The sequence below is a fragment of the Macroventuria anomochaeta genome, assembly GCF_010093625.1.
Source record: "Macroventuria anomochaeta strain CBS 525.71 unplaced genomic scaffold BU25scaffold_17, whole genome shotgun sequence".
NCBI classification, from domain to species: Eukaryota; Fungi; Ascomycota; class Dothideomycetes; order Pleosporales; family Didymellaceae; genus Macroventuria; species Macroventuria anomochaeta.
The window spans coordinates 456,556-476,317 of NW_022985378.1; the positions used below are offsets into that span (position 1 = coordinate 456,556).

The 19,762-nt window shown below is 50.8% G+C and overlaps 8 protein-coding genes across 8 annotated transcripts; 6 read left to right on the top strand and 2 right to left on the bottom strand.

Annotated features, from left to right (window-relative positions):
* Positions 1-1,666: 1,666 nt before the first annotated feature.
* Positions 1,667-3,076, top strand: BU25DRAFT_310960 (uncharacterized protein; the record flags this gene model as incomplete). Its single annotated transcript, XM_033702128.1, has 6 exons — positions 1,667-1,720; positions 1,770-1,920; positions 1,970-2,154; positions 2,203-2,445; positions 2,498-2,745; positions 2,800-3,076. Coding segments are annotated over 6 exons (1,158 nt in total), but the record flags the coding sequence as incomplete, so codon positions are not given.
* Positions 3,077-3,748: 672 nt separating this feature from the next.
* Positions 3,749-5,142, top strand: BU25DRAFT_431575 (uncharacterized protein; the record flags this gene model as incomplete). Its single annotated transcript, XM_033708664.1, has 4 exons — positions 3,749-3,883; positions 3,962-4,273; positions 4,337-4,996; positions 5,098-5,142. 4 exons carry the CDS (start codon positions 3,749-3,751, stop codon positions 5,140-5,142), a joined length of 1,152 nt encoding a protein of 383 aa, XP_033561614.1.
* A 28-nt stretch (positions 5,143-5,170) lies between these two features.
* BU25DRAFT_311429 (uncharacterized protein) lies at positions 5,171-5,878 on the top strand (the record flags this gene model as incomplete). Its single annotated transcript, XM_033702138.1, has 1 exon — positions 5,171-5,878. A coding segment is annotated over one exon (708 nt), but the record flags the coding sequence as incomplete, so codon positions are not given.
* Positions 5,879-8,841: 2,963 nt separating this feature from the next.
* On the top strand, positions 8,842-10,331 carry BU25DRAFT_431577 (uncharacterized protein; the record flags this gene model as incomplete). The annotated part of the gene is made up of 6 exons (XM_033708665.1): positions 8,842-8,880; positions 9,276-9,335; positions 9,377-9,487; positions 9,577-9,652; positions 9,729-10,223; positions 10,255-10,331. The coding sequence occupies 6 exons, from the start codon at positions 8,842-8,844 to the stop codon at positions 10,329-10,331; spliced, it is 858 nt and encodes a 285-aa protein (XP_033561616.1).
* An 858-nt stretch (positions 10,332-11,189) lies between these two features.
* BU25DRAFT_458754 (uncharacterized protein) lies at positions 11,190-11,906 on the bottom strand (the record flags this gene model as incomplete). Its single annotated transcript, XM_033710231.1, has 1 exon — positions 11,190-11,906. One exon carries the CDS (start codon positions 11,904-11,906, stop codon positions 11,190-11,192), a length of 717 nt encoding a protein of 238 aa, XP_033561617.1.
* Positions 11,907-11,957: 51 nt separating this feature from the next.
* BU25DRAFT_411028 (uncharacterized protein) lies at positions 11,958-13,113 on the bottom strand. Its single transcript, XM_033706445.1, has one exon. The coding sequence runs from the start codon at positions 12,811-12,813 to the stop codon at positions 12,136-12,138; it is 678 nt and encodes a 225-aa protein (XP_033561618.1). The 5' UTR covers positions 12,814-13,113; the 3' UTR covers positions 11,958-12,135.
* A 132-nt stretch (positions 13,114-13,245) lies between these two features.
* BU25DRAFT_411029 (uncharacterized protein) lies at positions 13,246-14,873 on the top strand. The gene is made up of 3 exons (XM_033706446.1): positions 13,246-13,708; positions 13,772-14,343; positions 14,402-14,873. The coding sequence occupies exons 1-3, from the start codon at positions 13,474-13,476 to the stop codon at positions 14,588-14,590; spliced, it is 996 nt and encodes a 331-aa protein (XP_033561619.1). The 5' UTR covers positions 13,246-13,473; the 3' UTR covers positions 14,591-14,873.
* A 501-nt stretch (positions 14,874-15,374) lies between these two features.
* Positions 15,375-17,758, top strand: BU25DRAFT_491467 (dihydroxyacetone kinase). The gene is made up of 4 exons (XM_033711568.1): positions 15,375-15,655; positions 15,733-16,315; positions 16,363-16,556; positions 16,610-17,758. Exons 2-4 carry the CDS (start codon positions 15,844-15,846, stop codon positions 17,726-17,728), a joined length of 1,785 nt encoding a protein of 594 aa, XP_033561620.1. The 5' UTR covers positions 15,375-15,655; positions 15,733-15,843; the 3' UTR covers positions 17,729-17,758.
* The last annotated feature ends 2,004 nt before the right edge of the window (positions 17,759-19,762 follow it).

Below are 19,762 nucleotides of genomic sequence, written 5' to 3' on the forward strand. Positions count from 1 at the left end.
CGCTTCTCTCGGACGCGGATCGAATTTGCAGATCTCTCGAGATGCGATAGCCTGGAAAGAATGAAGGCCCAAGCTTTGCTAGTCGTTCGTACTAGCATGAGCCAGCTCTACGGGAGTGCTGCAAGGACCAGGTGGGCGTGGGGTTGACTCCGCTCGCAACATCACTATAGTTCATTGTGGGGTAAAACGGTAGACAAGAGATTTTAACACCCACGCGTCCTTCAACATGTCATTTATGAGGTCATACACAGAGACTGTGTTTCCACATGAGCATTGCGACTTCATCACCACTGGCTCGAGCCGTTCTGGTCGTCCTGCAGAGTCGACCGTCCGCTCGCTCAACACAATCGTTGGTTCCGAAGCCACGGTTGTTCACAAGACTGACATGCCCCCTCTCAAGAGCTGCGCGCTGTGTGCGCGGCGGACGCCAGCCACTGCTAGAGCTAAAATCTCTCTCGCACGAGACTACCCGCTCCGTTGAGGTCAGTGAGGCCTCCAAGACGGTGACAATAAGCAACGAGCTGCCGACATATGCGAAGTGATAGTGGCGACCGTCGTGGCCAGCCGGTCAGAATTGCTGCAGTCAGCATCAACATGTCAACTGCAGGTACCGTCGACAGCATGTTTCAATGATCTACCGGGAATTGCTCTGCACCCTGCAGCCCTCCCAGCCTTGGCAGTTTCATCTTTTAGCCTTTTCATTGGAGAGAGGGCCATTGAGTTCGCGCTATAGGCGTTCCGGCCATGTTCTTTAGCCGTAGGGACCGCTGGTACCACCAAAACGTGGTGTTCAGCTTGCTTGCATTAGCGCATTCAAGGTACGTACGTTTTCCTTCTCGAGGATCAACTACCAACAATCTATTTCCGTAGCAAGATCAAGTTTTCGCTAAATCTTGGATAAAGTTCGACCATGGATCCATGTGTCACAGAACGCACAACTCGGCTCATACAGCTGCCGTCCGCCCCAGCACTCTTTGAGGATACGCGGGCACAATTGCCCCGTTGCGTACATTCTTTGGTACACTACGACGTGCGAACCGACCACCATCTTACCTGCGATCACGACCGTTCTTGAGGTCGGAGCAAGCTCCGAAGCAGCCTGGACTACGAAACTAGCCATGGCGCAAGTAGATGCTATCAACACGTGAGCCCACAAGCCTACCCTAAACCTTTTCGTCCAATGGACCCCTGCCCGATGCTGCAAGCCACTTCTAGACGTCAAACAGTGGTCTCATGTCGTTGTTATGTCTTGTTTGCGACTATCTACGACTTAGGTTCGGTCGGGAACTGTTCCTCAAGCTGGATTGGTATACTGTTGTACGCACAGTGCAATTGACTTTCGGCAGCTGGTGTGAGATGTCATTGTTGATACATCAAATTAGATCCAGAACTTCCATTGGCCTGGTCAGTGGGCATTTCCGGGAATCTCTTTCTTCTGGCATAGGGCATGCACTCGTCAAGTCAAGCGTCGGAGGTTTGCGCACTGGCAATGATCGCTCCCATACCATCAGTTCGCATATAAGGAACGACTCGTCGACCCTGGTCAATATCACCTGTGTTATACCCTTGAGTTGTGGTTTGCAATATCCTGAACAACAAGATGTTGGCACTTCGCCAGATACTACCAACCTGCTTGCTCATTGCAGCGACAACGGCATTGACTACCATCAAAACAAACACCCCAGTAATCTCAATGCTGGGCATGATTCCAGAGTGTTCAGTGAGTAATCTCTAGTCTTTATTAAAGTCACTTGGCTAATACATTTCAGGTATCATGTGTCATGGAGGACCTCTTCACCTCTGGCGGCTGCCCGATGACAACTGCTAAGGATCTTGCCGCATGTGCTTGCACAAACATCACAATGCAGGCAACACTCTCCACGTGTGTACAAGAATCCTGCGGCTTCCTCGACCAAAATCGTCAGTGAATATTTCTAACGGCTTACGACATCAACTGACCGCATTACAGAGGTGGTTGCCTTTGCTAGCGGCCTTTGCGAGGCGTATCCAAAAGATTCTCGTGTCAATGAATTGAAGACAGCTTCCATCGTTACTATTGTACTGACAACGATCTTTCTCTTCCTACGCCTCTACTCGAGATGGTTGAAGACACGACGACTCTGGTCTGATGATGCTTATGCTATCATCGCCGCGGTAAGTGAAAGGTCCATGTAACTCCCTAGCATAGCTGACAATGGACAGGTTCTTCTCATTATAGTGTCGATAATCATACTGGAGATGTCTCTCAAGGGCTTCGGCCTTCACTACTGGAACGTACCGACTCCAAGCGCCGTTGAACTCCAGAAGCTCTTCTATGTTTGTCAGATGCTCTATGTAGCAGTGCAGATCTTTTCAAAAGTTGCAATTCTTGCACTGTACTCTCGCTTGTTCCCGGACTTTATCGAATGGTTCAGGTGGAGCGTGCGCGGTATGATTGCCTTTATGGTATGTATAGCCCAGGAAAGCTATATTTGTGAGTAGGCTAAGAAGTAAATAGCTCATCCACGGTCTGGTGTTCTTCCTTCTTGTCGTCTTTCAGTGTTGGCCCATCAGATCTATCTGGGACAAGACGATCACAGACGCAAAGTGTCTTCCTATTTCTGCTGTCATTGGGTTCACCGGTGCAGGTCTTAGCATCATGGAGGACATCATCATCTTGCTTCTTCCCTTGCCTGTAGTATGGAAACTGCAGATGAGCACAAGGAAGAAGATTAGCGTCATCTTCCTGATCTGTGTGGGATCTTTGTGAGTATCTCTTCGCTCTGGATGTCGCTCATAGCATCTACTTACAGCTAATAGTGCTTCAATCACCAGCATTGTTCGCCTCAAGTTTGTCGTAAAATACTCGAATTCATTCGACTCAACTTGGGATAACGCCGATGTCATCAAGTGGTCTCTCATCGAGATCTTGTCTGCCTGCATCTGCGGTAACCTACTGCCACTTCGCCCACTCATTGAGCAGATCATGCCACCTTTCCGCTCGATCTACAGCTGGTACTCCGATAGCAGATCTTCCCGCAAGTCCTCTGAAAAAACTTCATTGGGTTTCCGCAGGTTTGGCCGTTCCGGCGGTTCTAGCAAGCCAAGGCTCATTTCTACACTTTACTTTACTCGGTTGAGGCTGAGCGCAACTCCTACGCCAGATTGGAACTGGAAGAACTTCACAAACTCGGACCAAAATACTATGGTATCGCCTCGCACTCCGACGCCTGCTCACTTCGAGAAGAACCTCGACAATGACAAGGAGGACTACGTACAGGATGTGCCGCATGGTATGACCAGGAAAACATCCACAACTGTCTTGAGATCGACGCAGTCCCGGTCGACAATGACGACATCTGTCACGGTTTAGACTACGTGAGGAGAAGCCGACTATATACTGGCCCTGGAAGTCGCTACCCCAGAACAGTATATACCAGGGTAATAGGGTCTCAACCGAGACCACAACATATTTAAACACACAGAATAGTGAAATACAACCTCAGTTCAATCCTGCAATTCTTCCCACATGCGTACGGATCACTCACAATCCACCGCGACAGTTATGAGCCCGGTTGCATCCTAGGATTGTTCTCACCCGTTACCGCGTCCACCACAACGCACCCGTTACCGCGTCCACCACAACGCACCCGTTACCGCGTCCACCACAACGCACCCGATACCGCGTCCACCCACAACGCATCTGTTACTGCGTTTACCCACGACGCATCCTGCCTGAATCCACTCATACACAACTACAGCCTCTGCAATGTCTACTGAGTCTGACCCCGCTGTCACACGAGTCACCATCATACTCGACAAGCCAGAAGATTGGTTCAATTGGTTATTCATCCGTCAAGACATTGCAGATCGCCACGATCTCTGGCAATACGTCAATCCTGACGTAGCAAAGGAGGATCTCCCTGAGTTGACGGAGTCCCCTAAGCCTCAACTTACTGACTACAAGGCGAGAGCTACAAAGCTCTCGGACCTGGACACTGACGATCGAGAGTCCTACCGTTGGGAATGTGATCAATGGCAGCGCTGTCGCTCTGAGTACTGTACCCAGAAGAAGGCTTTGGCTGATCTGAAGTCGGATATCAGCAAGACAATTGCTGTACGCCACATACACCTGATCAAGGATCTTAAGACACCATACGATCGACTGGTCGCTCTCAAGAAGTTCCTTTGTCCAACAGACGCAACTCGCCGCCGTGAGCTTGCGGATAAGTACAACGCACTCAAGACTGCCCCACGAGCTGCAAAGAAGGTCGAACAATGGTTGTCTGACTGGGTATACATAACAGCTCAAGGCAAGGCCGTCGGACTACCAGAGACTGAGAGCAATCGACCACAGGAAGATTTCCTGATTGCCTGCAAGGCACTCGATCAAGAGTACGCCACATCCTGCCTACGTGAGATCTTCAAGCATGAAGCACGAGGCACCACCACTGAGATCTCATCCCTGGAGACATACGTTGCTGAGATGACTACCTACCTACGCCGTACGAAGCCTCACTCTACTGGCCTAGCAGTCACTGCCGCGGAGCTTGGTGTTGCATCTCCAATTGAGCCTCAAACAACACGCAATCGAGGTCAACGTGACAGTGTACGACAGACACCTACCTGCGTCTGTGGGAAACAGCATTGGTACACTGACTGTTTTATCCTCAATACTCGCCACCCAGGGCGTCCAACGACATATCAGCCTGCTGCTGAAGAGGTACGCAAGGTTGAGGCAGCGTGGAAAGACCCTAAGATCAATGCACGAATCAAGACAGCTATTGACAGGTGGACAGCTCGTCAACCACAGAACGCTGGGACGTTACGAATTGACAACGGCAGGCCACCTGCTGACAGCAGCACGTTCGTGGTAACAACTGCTCCATCACTCATGGACCTTGACTCTCACAACGTCCAAAACAACGGCCACAACGGTCACGATGGCCACGACGACAGTGATGCTATTGCGATTGACGCTCGCACTGAGCCTCTGGGAGCTCTCACAACACTGGCTGTTGACGACACCGACCAGACTGAGCTGCTCAACCGATGGATCGTTGACCCAGGATCCAACACACATGTCATCAATACAGAAGCCTGGCACGGCTGGAAGAGGACAAACAACAATCCAGAACGTCGTTCTATCAACGCTGGCAATAGCCGTATTCTCATTACAGCATGGGGTACAATGGAGCTTGTCGCGCGCACACCATATGGTCTACAGACGCTCGAGCTGACACACATCACATACGTCGAAGGCTTTCTCACAAGCGTCCTAGGTCTTGCACGCTGTCGTACAGAGTCAATTCACTTTGACTCTGGCCGCGACGTCCTGTATATGCACAAGTCTTCAAACATTATCGCGCAACTCGATTACAATGGAGGACACTGGCTTATTGATGCAGAGCCATCACATCAACCACCTCTATCGCTACTCTACACGCAACTGAGCACCTTTGGGGTGTCGTATCGCCCGTCGTACATGCCAAAGCCTACCAATGTCATTGATCGACGTACTGCCCATCAGATTTGGGGTCACCCAGGTCGAAAGGCTGTCGACCAGCTTGAGCTTAACGTCACTGGCGTTCAATTGACTGGAAACCACACGGATTGTCTCTGTCAGACATGTGTTGAAGCTCGAATGACCCACATTATTTCAAGGCGCCCGGCTGAGAGCCGCGCGCAGCAACCATTCTATCGAATCGCGATAGACCTCATCTACATCGTCTCTGTGGGAGACGAGTGTATTGATGGCAGCAAGTACTGTCTACACTCAGTGGACGAATACTCGAAATGGCATGAAATTTCTACAACAAAGCGTAAGGATAAGGCAACACTCACACGTTGGTTTATGGCGTTAATCCGCCGAATACAGCGTGTATACAGTGCTGACGTTGTTGCTGTTCGATGCGATAATGAGAAAGGATTCGGCAACGACCTGATCAACATGACAGAAGAGCTGGGCATGCTGTACGAGCCGGCACCAGCAGGTACAAAGGAGCCGAACGGACTCATCGAACGTGCAGGCGGAGTGCTCACTCAGCGCGCTTGCGCCATGCGTATACACGCTAATTTGCCAAAGAAACTATCACACGAGATGTACTGCACTGCTGCATACATCCTCAATCGTACGCCTACAGAGACTCTGGGATGGAAGACACCGTACGAGGTTGTATGGGGACAAAAGCCACTCGTTGCTCATATGAGGCCTATCGGCTGCCGTGCCTATGTCTACAACCGCAATATCAGAGCTGCTGACAAGCTTCAATCACGCACTCTTATCGGCCACTTGGTGGGATATCAAGGTACCAATATCTTCCGCATCTGGCTGCCTACAAAGGACACTGTTGTAGTCACTCGCAACGTCGTATTCGAGCCTACACTCTTTTTCGAAGGGATGGACGGATACACCTCTCAATCAGTAATCGAAGAAGTGATTGAGCTACTCGAGTATCCTGAGATGTCTGAGGACGACGATATCAGCATTGAAGATCTATTGACAGCTCGTCAGCGCCGCACAACACCTATGACCTCAGCTCCGACAGCTGCAGGTTCCCAGGTGGGGGGTGAGATGGCTGACAACGCATCGGAATCAACTCAGCAACAGTTGCTAACCCCTGAGCCCTCTGAGACAGACTCAATTCCAATGGTACCTGAGGGCTATCGCCGACGAGGAGAGAGAGCTCCACAGGACGTTAACCTCAACCCAATGGACACTAGTCTGATTGTCACAGGCAAGCGCAATCGAAGACCAAAAGACCTGAACAACTTTGCTATACAGTCCTACGCTACGAGACTGGGACCTGAGCGTCTTGTCAACTATCTGCAAGCGTTCTCAACGGAGATTCATTCAATACCCACCGTGATACACGAGGTACCACGCATCCACCAATCGCAGCTGCCCCCTATACCAAAGACAGCAAAGCAGCTTGACAAGCACATGTTTGGCAATCAGTTCCGACGTGCTATGGACAATGAATGGCAAGGCCTACGCTCCAAAGGCGTCTTTGGGAAGACTGCAAAGACAAAGGCCACTGCAGACGGCGAGGTACTACCGTTGATGTGGGTCTTCAACTACAAAACAGACAGTGACGGATATCTCATACGATTCAAGGCTCGACTTGTCGTTAGGGGAGACCTTCAAGCTCCACTGGACGATACATACGCTGCTACGCTTGCAATTCGCAATTTCCGTGCACTCATTGCAATTGCCAACTACTTTGATTTGGAACTGAAGCAGTACGATGTCCCTACTGCCTTTCTGAACGCAAATATCAACCGAACACTGTACGTTGAAACCCCTGAGGCATTCCGTACCGAAGGTGAGATTATGCTGGTACTCCGCGCCCTGTATGGCCTGAAGGAGTCGCCAATTCTATGGTACAATGAGCTACGTCAAGAGCTCATCAGGCTAGGCTTGAAGCCAGTTGAAGGCTTTCCGTGCCTGTATACAAGCCGCTGGCTCATTCTATTTGTCTACGTCGACGATATTGCTATGGCATTCTACCGATCTAATGCCCGTCTCCACCAGTCCCTTGAGAAGGATTTGGTGAACCTGTACAACATCAAGGCTATGGGAGATCTTACCTGGTTTCTTGGTATCCGAATCGTCCGTGATCGAGCACTGCATAAGACCTGGCTAGTCCAAGACGCTTTCATCGACAAAGTGTGCTCTCGATACAGCATTGAGGCTGTAGGCAAGGCTCCAGACGTTCCACTGACAGAGAACTGGCTACCGCAGTCTACCGAGGAGCCTGACACTGCTCGAACAAAGCTGTATCAGCAGCTTGTTGGTTCTCTTGCTTATATTGCTGTCTGGGGTAGACCTGACGTCGCCCGTACACACGTTGTCTACGCCTGCCACCTCACCAATCCAGGACAGTCTCACATCTCCAAGATCCGACAGACCTGGCGCTACCTGCTCAGCACAAAGGCTCTTGCTCTCGAAGCCTCTGCCAGCGCGCAGGACATGGCTGAGTATCTATCTGACAATCCAACGTACCGCAACCCTCTCTTCTTTGGATCCTCTGACGCCTCGTACGCTGACGAGCCTGAGACACGCCAAAGCTCTCAGGGGTATGCATTCAAATTTGGTGGACTTATGATTGACTGGAAGTCAACAGTCCAACGCACAGTCACCAAATCTACTACAGAATCAGAACTGCTCTCACTGTCGCTCGCAGCATCACAGATGGAGGAATGGATACGATTCTTTGCTGGCATCAATCTCACGCTTGACTGCACGCCTACAATCTGGTGTGACAATCAACAGACTGTCGGTATTGTCACTAAGCAGCACGACAAGCTTCACACAAAGGTCAAACACGTCGATATCCACCAGCTCTGGATTCGACAGGAGGTCACCGCATCACGCATCAATGTTCAATGGGTCCCTACTGATCATATGCCTGCTGACGGACTCACAAAGATACTACCAAAGCAGAAGTTCACAGAGTTTGTCCGTCAACTCAGCCTTGTCGATATCACTGAGCGCCTGAATGGCCTGCGTCAGGTTGATGGCGACAACCTCAACACTAACTATATGCACTGAGCCAATACTGATCAGCTGTTGTCGACTCTCCACTTTGGAGTCTACACCAGCTGGGGGGTGTGTCACGGTTTAGACTACGTGAGGAGAAGCCGACTATATACTGGCCCTGGAAGTCGCTACCCCAGAACAGTATATACCAGGGTAATAGGGTCTCAACCGAGACCACAACATATTTAAACACACAGAATAGTGAAATACAACCTCAGTTCAATCCTGCAATTCTTCCCACATGCGTACGGATCACTCACAATCCACCGCGACAACATCTCATAAGACTATGACAGACAGTGTCGACAGGCCAAGCCGAGATGGAAGCGAGACGGATCTCATGCCGCCTACAAGGGAGCGTGAGCATCGCATCTCAGGGCCCTGGAGTCACGCGTTTGCTGTTCTTGACCAACCCTGACATTCCACGATGCACGCTCTTATGACATAACATACTTACGACCTCCTCACTTTACGACCAAGACATAATATAATGCTATCTTTGCTGAGTTGGCAACCTCACCTTCAATCTTACGTTCGGTTTATGACTATTCTATTCTCGGGTGAAAACCTCGCGGTAGCCAGCTCTGTTCAGTGACTTGATAAGCTGCCCTACAGCCTGCAACATTAGTCTACCTTTGTCTCCCTCGTGTGCCTTTCCACATTCACTATTTATGGTTAGTTCCAAAACGTCTTTGCGTAGCGACAGACGATAACTGCACACGCATCACTCGTCCTCATGTCTTTCACCTAAGAGTCAGCTTTACCCGCTCTCCGCTGGGGTATCATCTATACAGCTGCAATAAGCTCCTTATTCGTACAAGACCTCGTTCTTCCCGTCTAGACGTAAAGGCACAGCACATCATCACCGCGATCGGGTCCTCGAGCAAGACCAAAGGCCTCACTTTCGTAAAGGACCACCTCTCAGGCGTTGAACCTGCGCCCGAAGTCTACGCTGGGTATGATGCTGTGTACCAAAATGCATAGGTCGACATCGTATGCATTGGCCCGCCGCACGCATTTCACAACACTGCTTGAAAGCTATTCAATCAGGAAAGCACGTTCTGTGTGAGAAGTCGTTTACGCTGAATGTGCGGACTGCGAGGGTAGTCTTTCGAGCAGCACAAGAGAAGGGTGTGTTCGTCATAGAAGATATGTTGTTGCAGTTTTTCCTGCTGACTTTAGAGCTACAACGGGCTCTTACACGAAGCTATAATCATTGGGGATGTTCTGAGAGTGTTTGCAGATATTGACCGGATGCAAAATATCCAGACCAAGGATATGGATAGCCGCTTGAGAAACGTAGAGTTGGGTGCTGGAAGTTTGTTGGATATCGGGATAAACAGTGTTACTTGGAGGTTGCTCGCTCTCGAGGACCGCGTGATAAGGGAAGACACAAAGAAAGCGGGAGAACTACAGATTAAGGCTGCGCGAACGCTTCAAGAAGATATAGATGTTGCATCCACAGTTATCCTTTACCGTCCGTCAATAGGTCAGCAAGCCATCTGTACGTCGACAAGTAACTTCAAGAACTCTAGTAGAGAGTTCTGCCGTATTGAAGGAAGCGAAGGGCATATCGTTATCGAGGGCGAATACGCCTCTCGCCCAAGTGGTTTCGTCGTGTACAAGAAGGGTGAAAAGGAAGGAGAAAGACATGGTTTTCTTCTTCCCGGAGCCAGCCCCTTCTACGAAGCTGATGTGGAGGGTAGGAAGGAGAATCAGAATATGCCATGGAGGGAGGATAGTGAGAATTATGGAGATGATTGATAAAGTAAGAAGGCAGAGCGGTGCGAGATTTCCAGGGGATCTCTAGCTGCTTCCTAATCAACAACTCAACCCTGCCCGGAACTCACACTAGATTTGTTCTCTTCCTCCCTTTCAGCCTCACATCGGAACCCACCAGAAATTCGAATTTATACCTCACAACGTTCGGCCGATAGTTCTCACAGATACTCACATCATACTCTCTCAAGATAACCGCTAGCGCTGTCTTCACCTTAGCCGCCGCAAAGAATCGACCCGATCAGATGTGCTTCCCAAGTCTAAACACAAAGTGATCAAAGTTCGTCGATACCACCGATGCTTGGCAGAGCGCACGCTCGCAGCCACACAGCTCTCTCTACAGCCGCATTCCCAACCCCAGCAAACGTCTTCTGCCAACGTTATTTAACGATAACTCTTTCTGGTGCACGGTTCACTGATGTCCGCTAGAATGGGCCGTACACTGCTGACATGCCATTATCGTCAATGTAGATGTCCAGACGCTCTGGAGGAAGGGAGCAGCGGCCCATGAAAGCACTGCCCACCCTGTTGTTCTCGTATCGTTCTTCTTTCTTGATGATCAGAGTCGCGCCGTCTACAAAAGGATGTGAGAGGTGTCAATGTACGGAGTGCAAGGTGAAGACATACCAACGCAGTTCTTGATTCCATCTTCGGACAGATTTGGATGTTCCATGGTAGCCAGATGTCGCAAGCGCTCTGCCAGTGTGATGCTCGCTACGGGAGCAGGGCCTGTTGGGTCTCGGCACCATGATGCGACTACTGAGGCCTCATCCATACAAGTGCTGTGATCGTCTTATACCCTCGTTGTTTGCTGCAAACCTTCACACGGCGTACTGACAACCTCCTCGTATACCTCTCGTGACCGCAAGGACCGAGTTCAGCCCTACCCTCACCACCGTCCCTGCGCAAGCTTAACATCCCTGATCTGATCATACTGCCTCATCAACGCACTCACAAACCCCACTTCGAGCACCTTCATCCTCACCTCAGGGCTCATCTTATCCACGTCCCCCATCTGCCTCACGTCACCCCGAAAGAACGTTCTGACCGCACCTGCACCTGGCGCGTTGACCATCAATCCCATGTAGCAACTCGTTCCCTCATATCCAACACCGAGGAAGACATCTTCTGCGCTCGTCACGCCCCTTGGTCCAAGTTCGCCGATCCTTTTCATGCGGACCAGGGATCTAGCGATGTGCATGACAAGGAGTGCGATGTTGTCTGGATGCGCGTTCGAAAGTTTTTGTGCGACGATGTGGATGATGCGAGTTCGAATTGCTTGGTCATCGAAGCTGAACTGTTGAGTTGGACTGTAGGCATATGTAGCTCGCGGCGGTGGGAACATGGCGGTCAGAGGCGTGTAGGGGGTGTACGGTCGCGTTGGTGGGTTGGCGAGGACCGGCTGCTGTTGAGGCAATCCAGGGCGCTGACGAACAACACTACCGTCTGAAACCTGAGAGTTCTGGCCGGGCACCTGGGACGAACGCGATGGTCGATAATGGATAGGATGGTTGCTAGTTGCAAGATCTATGTTGGGTTGGGGCGTGGGTAAAGTAGGGAGGTTGTAGAACCGAAGAGGTGGAAGGTTATTTGGGGATTGAGACATGGCAGAACACTAGTATAGTAATGTGAGGTGAATGTGAGTGATGGCGAGATGCTTAGATTGGTCTGCACGCTGACTGCAATAATATTAGAGAGGTTTTTGGTGAAATGAGCAACATAAGGTGAAACCAGTATCCGTCGTCTGGAGCCCAGAGACTTGACGTCGCCATGAAGGACTTGAATATGAAATGGTTTGACAGTGACAAACGCAATCATGAAGGAAAGCCTTACTATCAAGCCTCAAAAATGCTACTGCCACCGCCTTCTGCATGACGGTCTTTGCCCCCCAGCTCGCCGTTCTCTTCCACCTGTTTCAACAGTTCGGTCTGGTACCTCGTACTGGTATCGAGGAGCGCTTCAATGAAGAGCACCGTAGCTTCGGCGCAGGTTTCTGCGCAACCACCTCGCAGGACAACTTGCCTGCCATTGTTTGTGGTTATGCCCACGAAAATCCTTTTGTCGATGGTTCCACGAGTGATGTTGAGCGAGTCCGTATTCAGTGACAAACCTGGTTCAGCAAGCCCATGTAGCGCCTTTGTCTGAGCATAGATTGACAGTACACCTGGGGAGGTAGTCAGTGATCCTTCCCTACATGTTAATCGCTCACCCTTACGACAGAGAAAGAGAAATTCGACGACGGAGCGTGCTATCATCTGGGTGTGGAGAAGGTCTCCAATGCGATGCCTGTGCTGTAAGTAGTCGAAGTTGACATGGCGGTCGATCCATTTGTTGAGTTTGGCAAGCTCTCTGTCATTCGGAGGTGCATGTGTCATTGGAAGGCTTATAGTTGTGAGGCGAAGGCAGATGGATAGGTACGAGAGGCGTCGTCCTGTGTATCGATCTTTCGTCTTAACATCATTAGCATAGAGAAGTAGGGCACCGCGCTGACTGATAGCGGAGCGCTTGCTCATATTCAAATGGCAAGCACAAATCCGATCCCAGTGGGCTGTGCAAACATATCGAACCATCTCGCACTGGTCCAGCACAGTCTGAAGAAGATCGCAGGCTCAGGCTGATCGACATGTTGGCGGCGAAAGACCATAGACCGTGTTTAGCGTATTCCTGGGTAGCTATATGTAGACGTCCAAAATCCATTGCTGCACGTTACCTGTAGTGGAAAACAGTTGATGATGAGGTTGAGCAGATGATCGAAAGACTAAACATCGCGCGAGTTGCAAGTTGAAATATCTCAGGATGTTGGCGTGGTGTTGAGGCTCGAGCAGTGACGCCTCGGAACGTGGGAAGGTAAGAAAATTGGGGCATGCAGGGTTCGGTTGGCGCGTGCTTGGCATCCCCGTCACCCGTCGCTCCTGAGACTCCCTGACAACCATCACTCTCCACATCGACAAATCAGACCCACGCACCCCACCGTGCCTGCCTTCGCTGCTGTTTGTTCCCTGCGCCTACCTTCACTACCAACACTCGCTCTCACCTTCACATTCGCTGCGACGAAGCGCCCCTTCACCTGTCGCACCTCTCGGCTCTCGCTGTTCCGTGCCGCAGTACACAGCCTCGCCGCACTGAACAACATCACACCCAAAGCGGCACCATACCTCCTATAACCCTCTACAATGGGTTTCGGCGACTTCACAACGATATGCGAAAAGGCTTCGATACCACTGTGCGCCCTTGTGGGCCACCAGGAAATCAATGGCGGCGCTGGCATACAAACAAAGTGCTATGCGCGAACGATTGAAATCGCGAATACTTTAATCTTCCAGGCGGCGAACGACTTCATGCACATTCTGGCCCTGATAATGACGGTGGTCATGATAATACATGTCCGTTCCAAGTTCACTGCTGTCGGTATGTTGCGCCACTGCAGCCGTTGCTGGTATAATAAGGAACAATACTAACAGGAATGTGCAGGTCGCAAAGAGATCACATCCTTCTTCTACATTTACTTCCTCCTCACCATCATCTCGCTCATTCTCGACGCCGGTGTCGCTGCGCCTGGTTCCGCCCCATACCCATACTTCGCCGCTGCTCAAAACGGTCTTGTCTCTGCGCTCTGCACCAGCTTGTTAATCAATGGTTTCGTGGGTTTTCAACTGTACGAGGATGGAACAACGCTTTCCGTCTGGCTGCTACGATTGACCTCACTCGGCATGTTCATCATCGGAGGCGCCATCTCCCTGCTCACTTTCAAGAACTGGGCTGGTCTGGATTCCAAGAACCCCATCGGTATCTTCGTTGTCACATACATTGTGAACGCCATCTTCCTATTCATCTACCTCGTCAGTCAGATCATCCTTGTTCTCGGCACACTCGAGGACCGTTGGCCAATGGGCGACATCGTTTTTGGCGTTTTCTTCTTCGTTATTGGGCAGGTCATCTTGTACGTCTTTGGCGACACCATCTGCGACGGTGTCCAGCACTACCTCGATGGCTTGTTCTTTGCGACTATCTGCAACTTGCTTGCAGTCATGATGGTCTACAAGGTTCGTGGTCCCCACACTACCCCAAGCGTTCGCCTCCCACTGACAGATCTAAAAATAGTACTGGGATTCAATCACTCGCGAAGACCTCGAGTTCTCAGTTGGTGTCAAGCAGCACAACTGGGAGGTCAAGGAACTCCTGCCGGAGGAAGACAAGCGCGGCACCGTCTACCAGGAGTCCGAGTACGCATCGTCGATGTACCAGCAACCGTACCCGCGACACTCGCAGTACTCCAACCTGGGTCACTAAGTGACTGTGGTCTTTTGTTTTCGCGTTCACTTCTAAAGCCCCCTTTTTCTTATAAACGACTTATCAGCATGACGTGGCGTTGGCGGCGTATTCGCACCTGAGTACTAGACTCGTAATTCGCAGTAAGAGGTGGTGTGGACAATGTTGTCTGATTAGCAAGCATTGAATGGTGAGGAGGAAACTGAAGCACACAACCTTCTTCACGACAGAACCTTGACGACTACCATAGCTTATATAGTGTAATATCCAATAGCCAACTGCGGCAACGCAGGCATTACCCGAGAGGAACCATTTCGCCTTGGATTGGACTTTAGCTTGCCTCTGACTGAAGAAGTGTGCAAACGAAACTATTTCATTAGGTGCAATAAGTGCTGTTGTGCAAGAGCCGCGACGTGTACTCGTAAGAATCTTGGCGTGGAATGGGTACTTCATGTGCCTCGAGACGGGGTCGTTCCTTCTCCTCGACAACACGCCTAAACACCTGAACCTCAACTGCCTAGACCACGCCTGTAGTCCACAGTCCCACTCCTCGATCTACTCTTTGGCAAAGAGCCGGATATCACAGGTACATATGTTCGTGTCTCGTGTCGAGCTTGCGAGATTCGCTGAATCGGACCCGGCGCCGGAGCGAGCTGCCCAAGCTCCCAAACCGAACACCCGTCATCAGCCACCGGGACTTCCACATCAGGCAATGCCGGCGCAAACACATAGCAACGCGCCCGCGATGTCAGCTTGACTTTGCCTGACGCAGCACTCCCCGAGCACGGTATACAACTCCTAGCTACGGTTTGCTTTTTGACGTCGTTACGGGATGCAAGACACGCATGTTTGAGCGATCCAGATATCCTTTGGGAGGACATGGCGCGTGGCTGATGGCGCGCCAGAGCTTAATGAGGGGTGACAAGCGGGGTCCGCGATCTGGGTAACCTGCGGGGGATGATATATAGATACGGCTATCCGGCCACGATTGCGAGGCCGGGTATTTCTTCGAACTTTCTTGGTCTTCTGGTACGTTGTGTCAGATCTGCTGCTGCACAGATCGAGTGATCGAGTGATCAAGTCTTGGTGAGTAGTAAAAGCTCTTCTATTCTTTGTTGTACCTGCAGGTAAACATCTCTGTGTATCTGACTGACCAGCGCCAGATACGCGACGCGACTTCACATCCTCTGTCTACAAAGCTATATCTCGCATTGGAGCAAGGTTGAAAGCGTTCCCATACAACCAATTCCCACAGATCCCCAGAAATTGCAACCATGTCGAGGAAACACTTCTTTCCCAACCCTGAGGGCGTGGTCGTCCACATGCTCAACTCCCTCGTCAAACGCAATTCCTTCATGGGCCTCGATGTATCGAACCGCGTCGTCTACAACACCGCACACCCTCCGGACCAAGTCACTATCATCTCGGGTGGTGGCTCCGGTCACGAGCCCGCGTGGTCTGGTTTTGTGGGTGACGGTATGCTGTCTGCGGCTGTCTGCGGTGATATCTTCGCATCGCCGAGTACGAAACAGATCATGGCTGGTATTAGGAATGTGCCCTCGAATGAAGGTGTCATTTTGTGTATCACAAACTATACTGGTGATATGCTGCACTTTGGCCTGGCGAGGGAGAAGGGTCAGGCGTTGGGGTACAAAGTTGATGTTATTTGCATGGCTGAGGATGCAGCTCTGGGACGAGAGAAGAGTGAAAAGGTTGGGAGAAGAGGGTTGGCGGGTAATTTGCTCGGTAAGTATCTGGTTGCACAACAAGGACTACATTGCTAACTGCCACAGTGATCAAATTGTCTGGAGCAGCGAGTCAAAAGGGATGGGCTTTCCAGCGAGTCCGCAAGATCGGTGAACTGGGCAACTCACAATTGGTGACCATTGGTACAAGTCTTGATCACTGCCACGTACCTGGTCGTGAAGCGTTCGAATCAGTGCCAGATGATGCTTGTGTGGTGGGTATGGGAATCCACAACGAGCCGGTAAGAGCGCATCTTCAACCAACTTGCCATGTTCCGTTACCTAATCGATTCAGGGCCTCCGAACAATATCCCCAATGCCCGCGCCCGAAGACATCATCAAAGAGATGCTGAAATACCTCCTCGATCCCAAAGACACCGACCGCGCATTCGTACCCTTCTCACCGTCCGACTCGATTGTCATGCTCGTCAACAATTTTGGTGGACTATCAAATCTCGAGTTCGATGCCATGGTCAACATCGCTCTGGAAATCCTCGAGTCAGACTACAACCTCAAGCCTGTGCGCATCTACGCCGGCGTCCTCGAGACATCACTCAATGGCCAAGGGTTCTCTATCACACTAGGCAACATGTCCGGCATGGCAAAGGGCATGGAACTGACCGACGAGGAAGTCATCGAACTCCTCGACGCACCCACCAACGCCCCTGCATGGCCCAAGAACGGCTACAGACCTTCAAACTACAACAAAGAGACAGAAGAGCTCCGCAACAAAGCTAACGCCGCACACGAGAGCCAGAGCGGCCGAGACAAAGGCCCCGCCATACCAGCCTCTCTCATCCCAGCGCTCAGAAAAGCATGCAACGACGCGCTCGCTGCCGAGCCCAAGATCACACAATACGATCTTCAAATGGGCGACGGCGACTGCGGCGAAGCCGTAGCCGGCGTATGCAAGAACATCCTTACGAACCTCGATTCCGTAGAGGCGAACCCACCAGCCATCCTTGCACTTCTCGAAAGCGTAGGCGAGAACGTCGAAGATGTCGGCGGCTCGCTCGGCGCCATCTTATCCATCCTTGTCACAGCATTCACCAATACGCTCTCCGCCTCTACACTGCAATCAAACGCACCGCTCTCCATCGACACCGTATCTCAGGCTGCGTCGCTGGCGCTCGAAAATCTTAAGAGCTACACTTCTGCCCGTGAAGGCGACAGGACGGTTATGGATGTGCTCATCCCATTCATTGATACGCTGGCTGAGACGAAGGATTTGGGCAAGAGTGTACAGGTTGCGCAGCAGAGGGCGCAGGAGACGGCGGAGATGAAGGCGAAGTTTGGGCGTGCGACGTATGTTGGTGATGGGATGGGGGAGGATCGGAGTAAGATCCCGGATCCGGGGGCGTATGCTGCGGGTGTTTGGTTGAAGGGGTTGGAGGAAGGGTTTAGGGGGGCGTAGGATGTGTTCTGGTCTGAAAGAAAAGAGTGGTGTATATATATCCGTGAGTTTATGAAGCGTCGTTCACGTTCGATAACGATGAGTTGCCCTTTGAAGTTAGTCGCTGTATGTTTCTCTATATGCGCTCGTAAAGACAATGTTGAAATCACACCATATTTGCAACACATATTTAGGACTCGTCGCAACAATGGTTTGTTGGTAGCGAACCCCAGGGGCTCTGCGGAAGCCCTCCCCATGAAGGGACTGGACTTTCGCGCGACGACATTCTACTATGGCAGTTTAGAAGAGTCGAGGATCAACAATATATATTATGCCTCTGAGGGGAGAACGGTGCAGAAGTGGGCCTCATAGGGTGTGAAGCGTGGGACGATGAGTTGTTCAAGTGCTTGAGGGAAAAGGCTGAGTTGTATGTTGAGTGGATGAGAGCGTTTTTGGATGAGTAAGGTAGTGATGGAATTACGATTCAGAGTGGGAAGGTACAGGGGTGTAGAGTTCATGGGATTGTGGACGAGGGTTACGAGGGTTGTAAAGTTTGGAATGATGCTTTGCTGTGGCATTCGAACGTATCGATGGCTGTTTGCTGCATGTTATGCTCGGATGCTGTGCAAAAATAGAGATTGTAACCCGAGTCGCGTGAGTGGTGGAAGCAATCACACTCGTCTTGAAACGAAGGAGCTGTCTGGGTGCGTTCCAATAACGATACTGAAACTCCCAGCAACAAGCATGCCCAAAACAACACTTGAGCCTCATACCAGGGGGCTAGCTATGAGAGAGGATCCACCACTGTCGGATTCCGGCCTTAGATGCTTCGTTGGTAAGTTTGCATGCCACTAACACCTCCATCTGCAAATCGTGCTGACGAGTTCCAGAAGATGCAGCGAGTTATCTTCGAAGCATCAGATTCGTGCCCGCAGACTGAACTGAGCATGCTAAGCGTCTGTATCTCGAGCCTCATAAGAATTCGCTGTGTTTGAGATTTCTGTGTCTTGAACACGAGGATGCGGAGCCGGCGGTGCTGTTGTATGGTGAGAGCTACTGTAGGACGAGGCTTGAGAGATTGCAAACCAAAGTGTTGATTGAGGTAGCGAAGTGCAGGGGATGATTGCCGGAAAGGGAGGAGAGGGTGTTGGATGCTGAGCAGATATCTGGAAGGCGCTGATGAAGGTGCGACCTTGATGCCGGACGCTGCTTGCCGCGGTGTGTCGAGTTCATTGTTGCTGTGATCATCTTGTGTTGTTCATTTAACAAGTAGTATTGAAGTGACATAACTACATTGGGCGCAGAATTAAGACTCAAAATAATGATCGATAAATGTCATGGTTTGGGATCTCTCCTGCACTAACGCCCTGTCGCACCTCACCTCATGGCGGGAGGTTGCTGCCTTTTCCCACTAGCGTTGTTTACAGCCAATCACCTACATATACTGTTTGTAGCTTCATACAATACAACTGCAGTACAATCCTCAACTTCTTCCCTTTGCATACAGCTCACTGAAATCCAACAGTTATGACCCTGGATGCAACCCAATTGTACTCACTATACAATACCTGATTTTACCTGATTCCTGTCGCTGTCTTGGAGTAACAATACTGGCCCTAGGAACTGTACTGTCACGGTTCAGGGCGCTCTTGCCTGTTGAACCTCACCTCCATGAGAGTGACTGCCACGTCACACTAGCGTTGTTTACAGCTACTCACCTATATGTACTGTCCGTAGCTTCACCCAATACAACCTCAGTTCAATCCTTCAATTCTTCCCATATGCGCACTGTCCACGCTTCCCAACATGTACTGTTACAATCCATGAACAACTCGCAAAACAACACTGAACAAACAGGACTACGCAACGAGACGAGAGCAGCCAAGGAACTGCAGTATCGATTGACCAAGCTGTGAAGCCGCGTCAGTGATACCCAGTATAATCAACACTCGCAATATCTGTTATACGAACCGAGATTGTACGAAAAGGACTGCAGTGGATACAATGTGGGTCTTGTACACAAACAATCATCACGGACCCATATACCGACCCACT

Coding starts and splice junctions, on each gene's coding strand:
- BU25DRAFT_411028 (XM_033706445.1), bottom strand. CDS start 12,813: ATGAGCAAGCGCTCCGCTATCAGTCAGCGCGGTGCCCTACTTCTCTAT.
- BU25DRAFT_491467 (XM_033711568.1), top strand. CDS start 15,844: ATGTCGAGGAAACACTTCTTTCCCAACCCTGAGGGCGTGGTCGTCCAC. Junction 16,316..16,362: donor GTTGGCGGGTAATTTGCTCG/GTAAGTATCTGG, acceptor TAACTGCCACAG/TGATCAAATTGTCTGGAGCA. Junction 16,557..16,609: donor TGGGAATCCACAACGAGCCG/GTAAGAGCGCAT, acceptor TAATCGATTCAG/GGCCTCCGAACAATATCCCC.
- BU25DRAFT_411029 (XM_033706446.1), top strand. CDS start 13,474: ATGGGTTTCGGCGACTTCACAACGATATGCGAAAAGGCTTCGATACCA. Junction 13,709..13,771: donor TTCCAAGTTCACTGCTGTCG/GTATGTTGCGCC, acceptor AGGAATGTGCAG/GTCGCAAAGAGATCACATCC. Junction 14,344..14,401: donor CAGTCATGATGGTCTACAAG/GTTCGTGGTCCC, acceptor ATCTAAAAATAG/TACTGGGATTCAATCACTCG.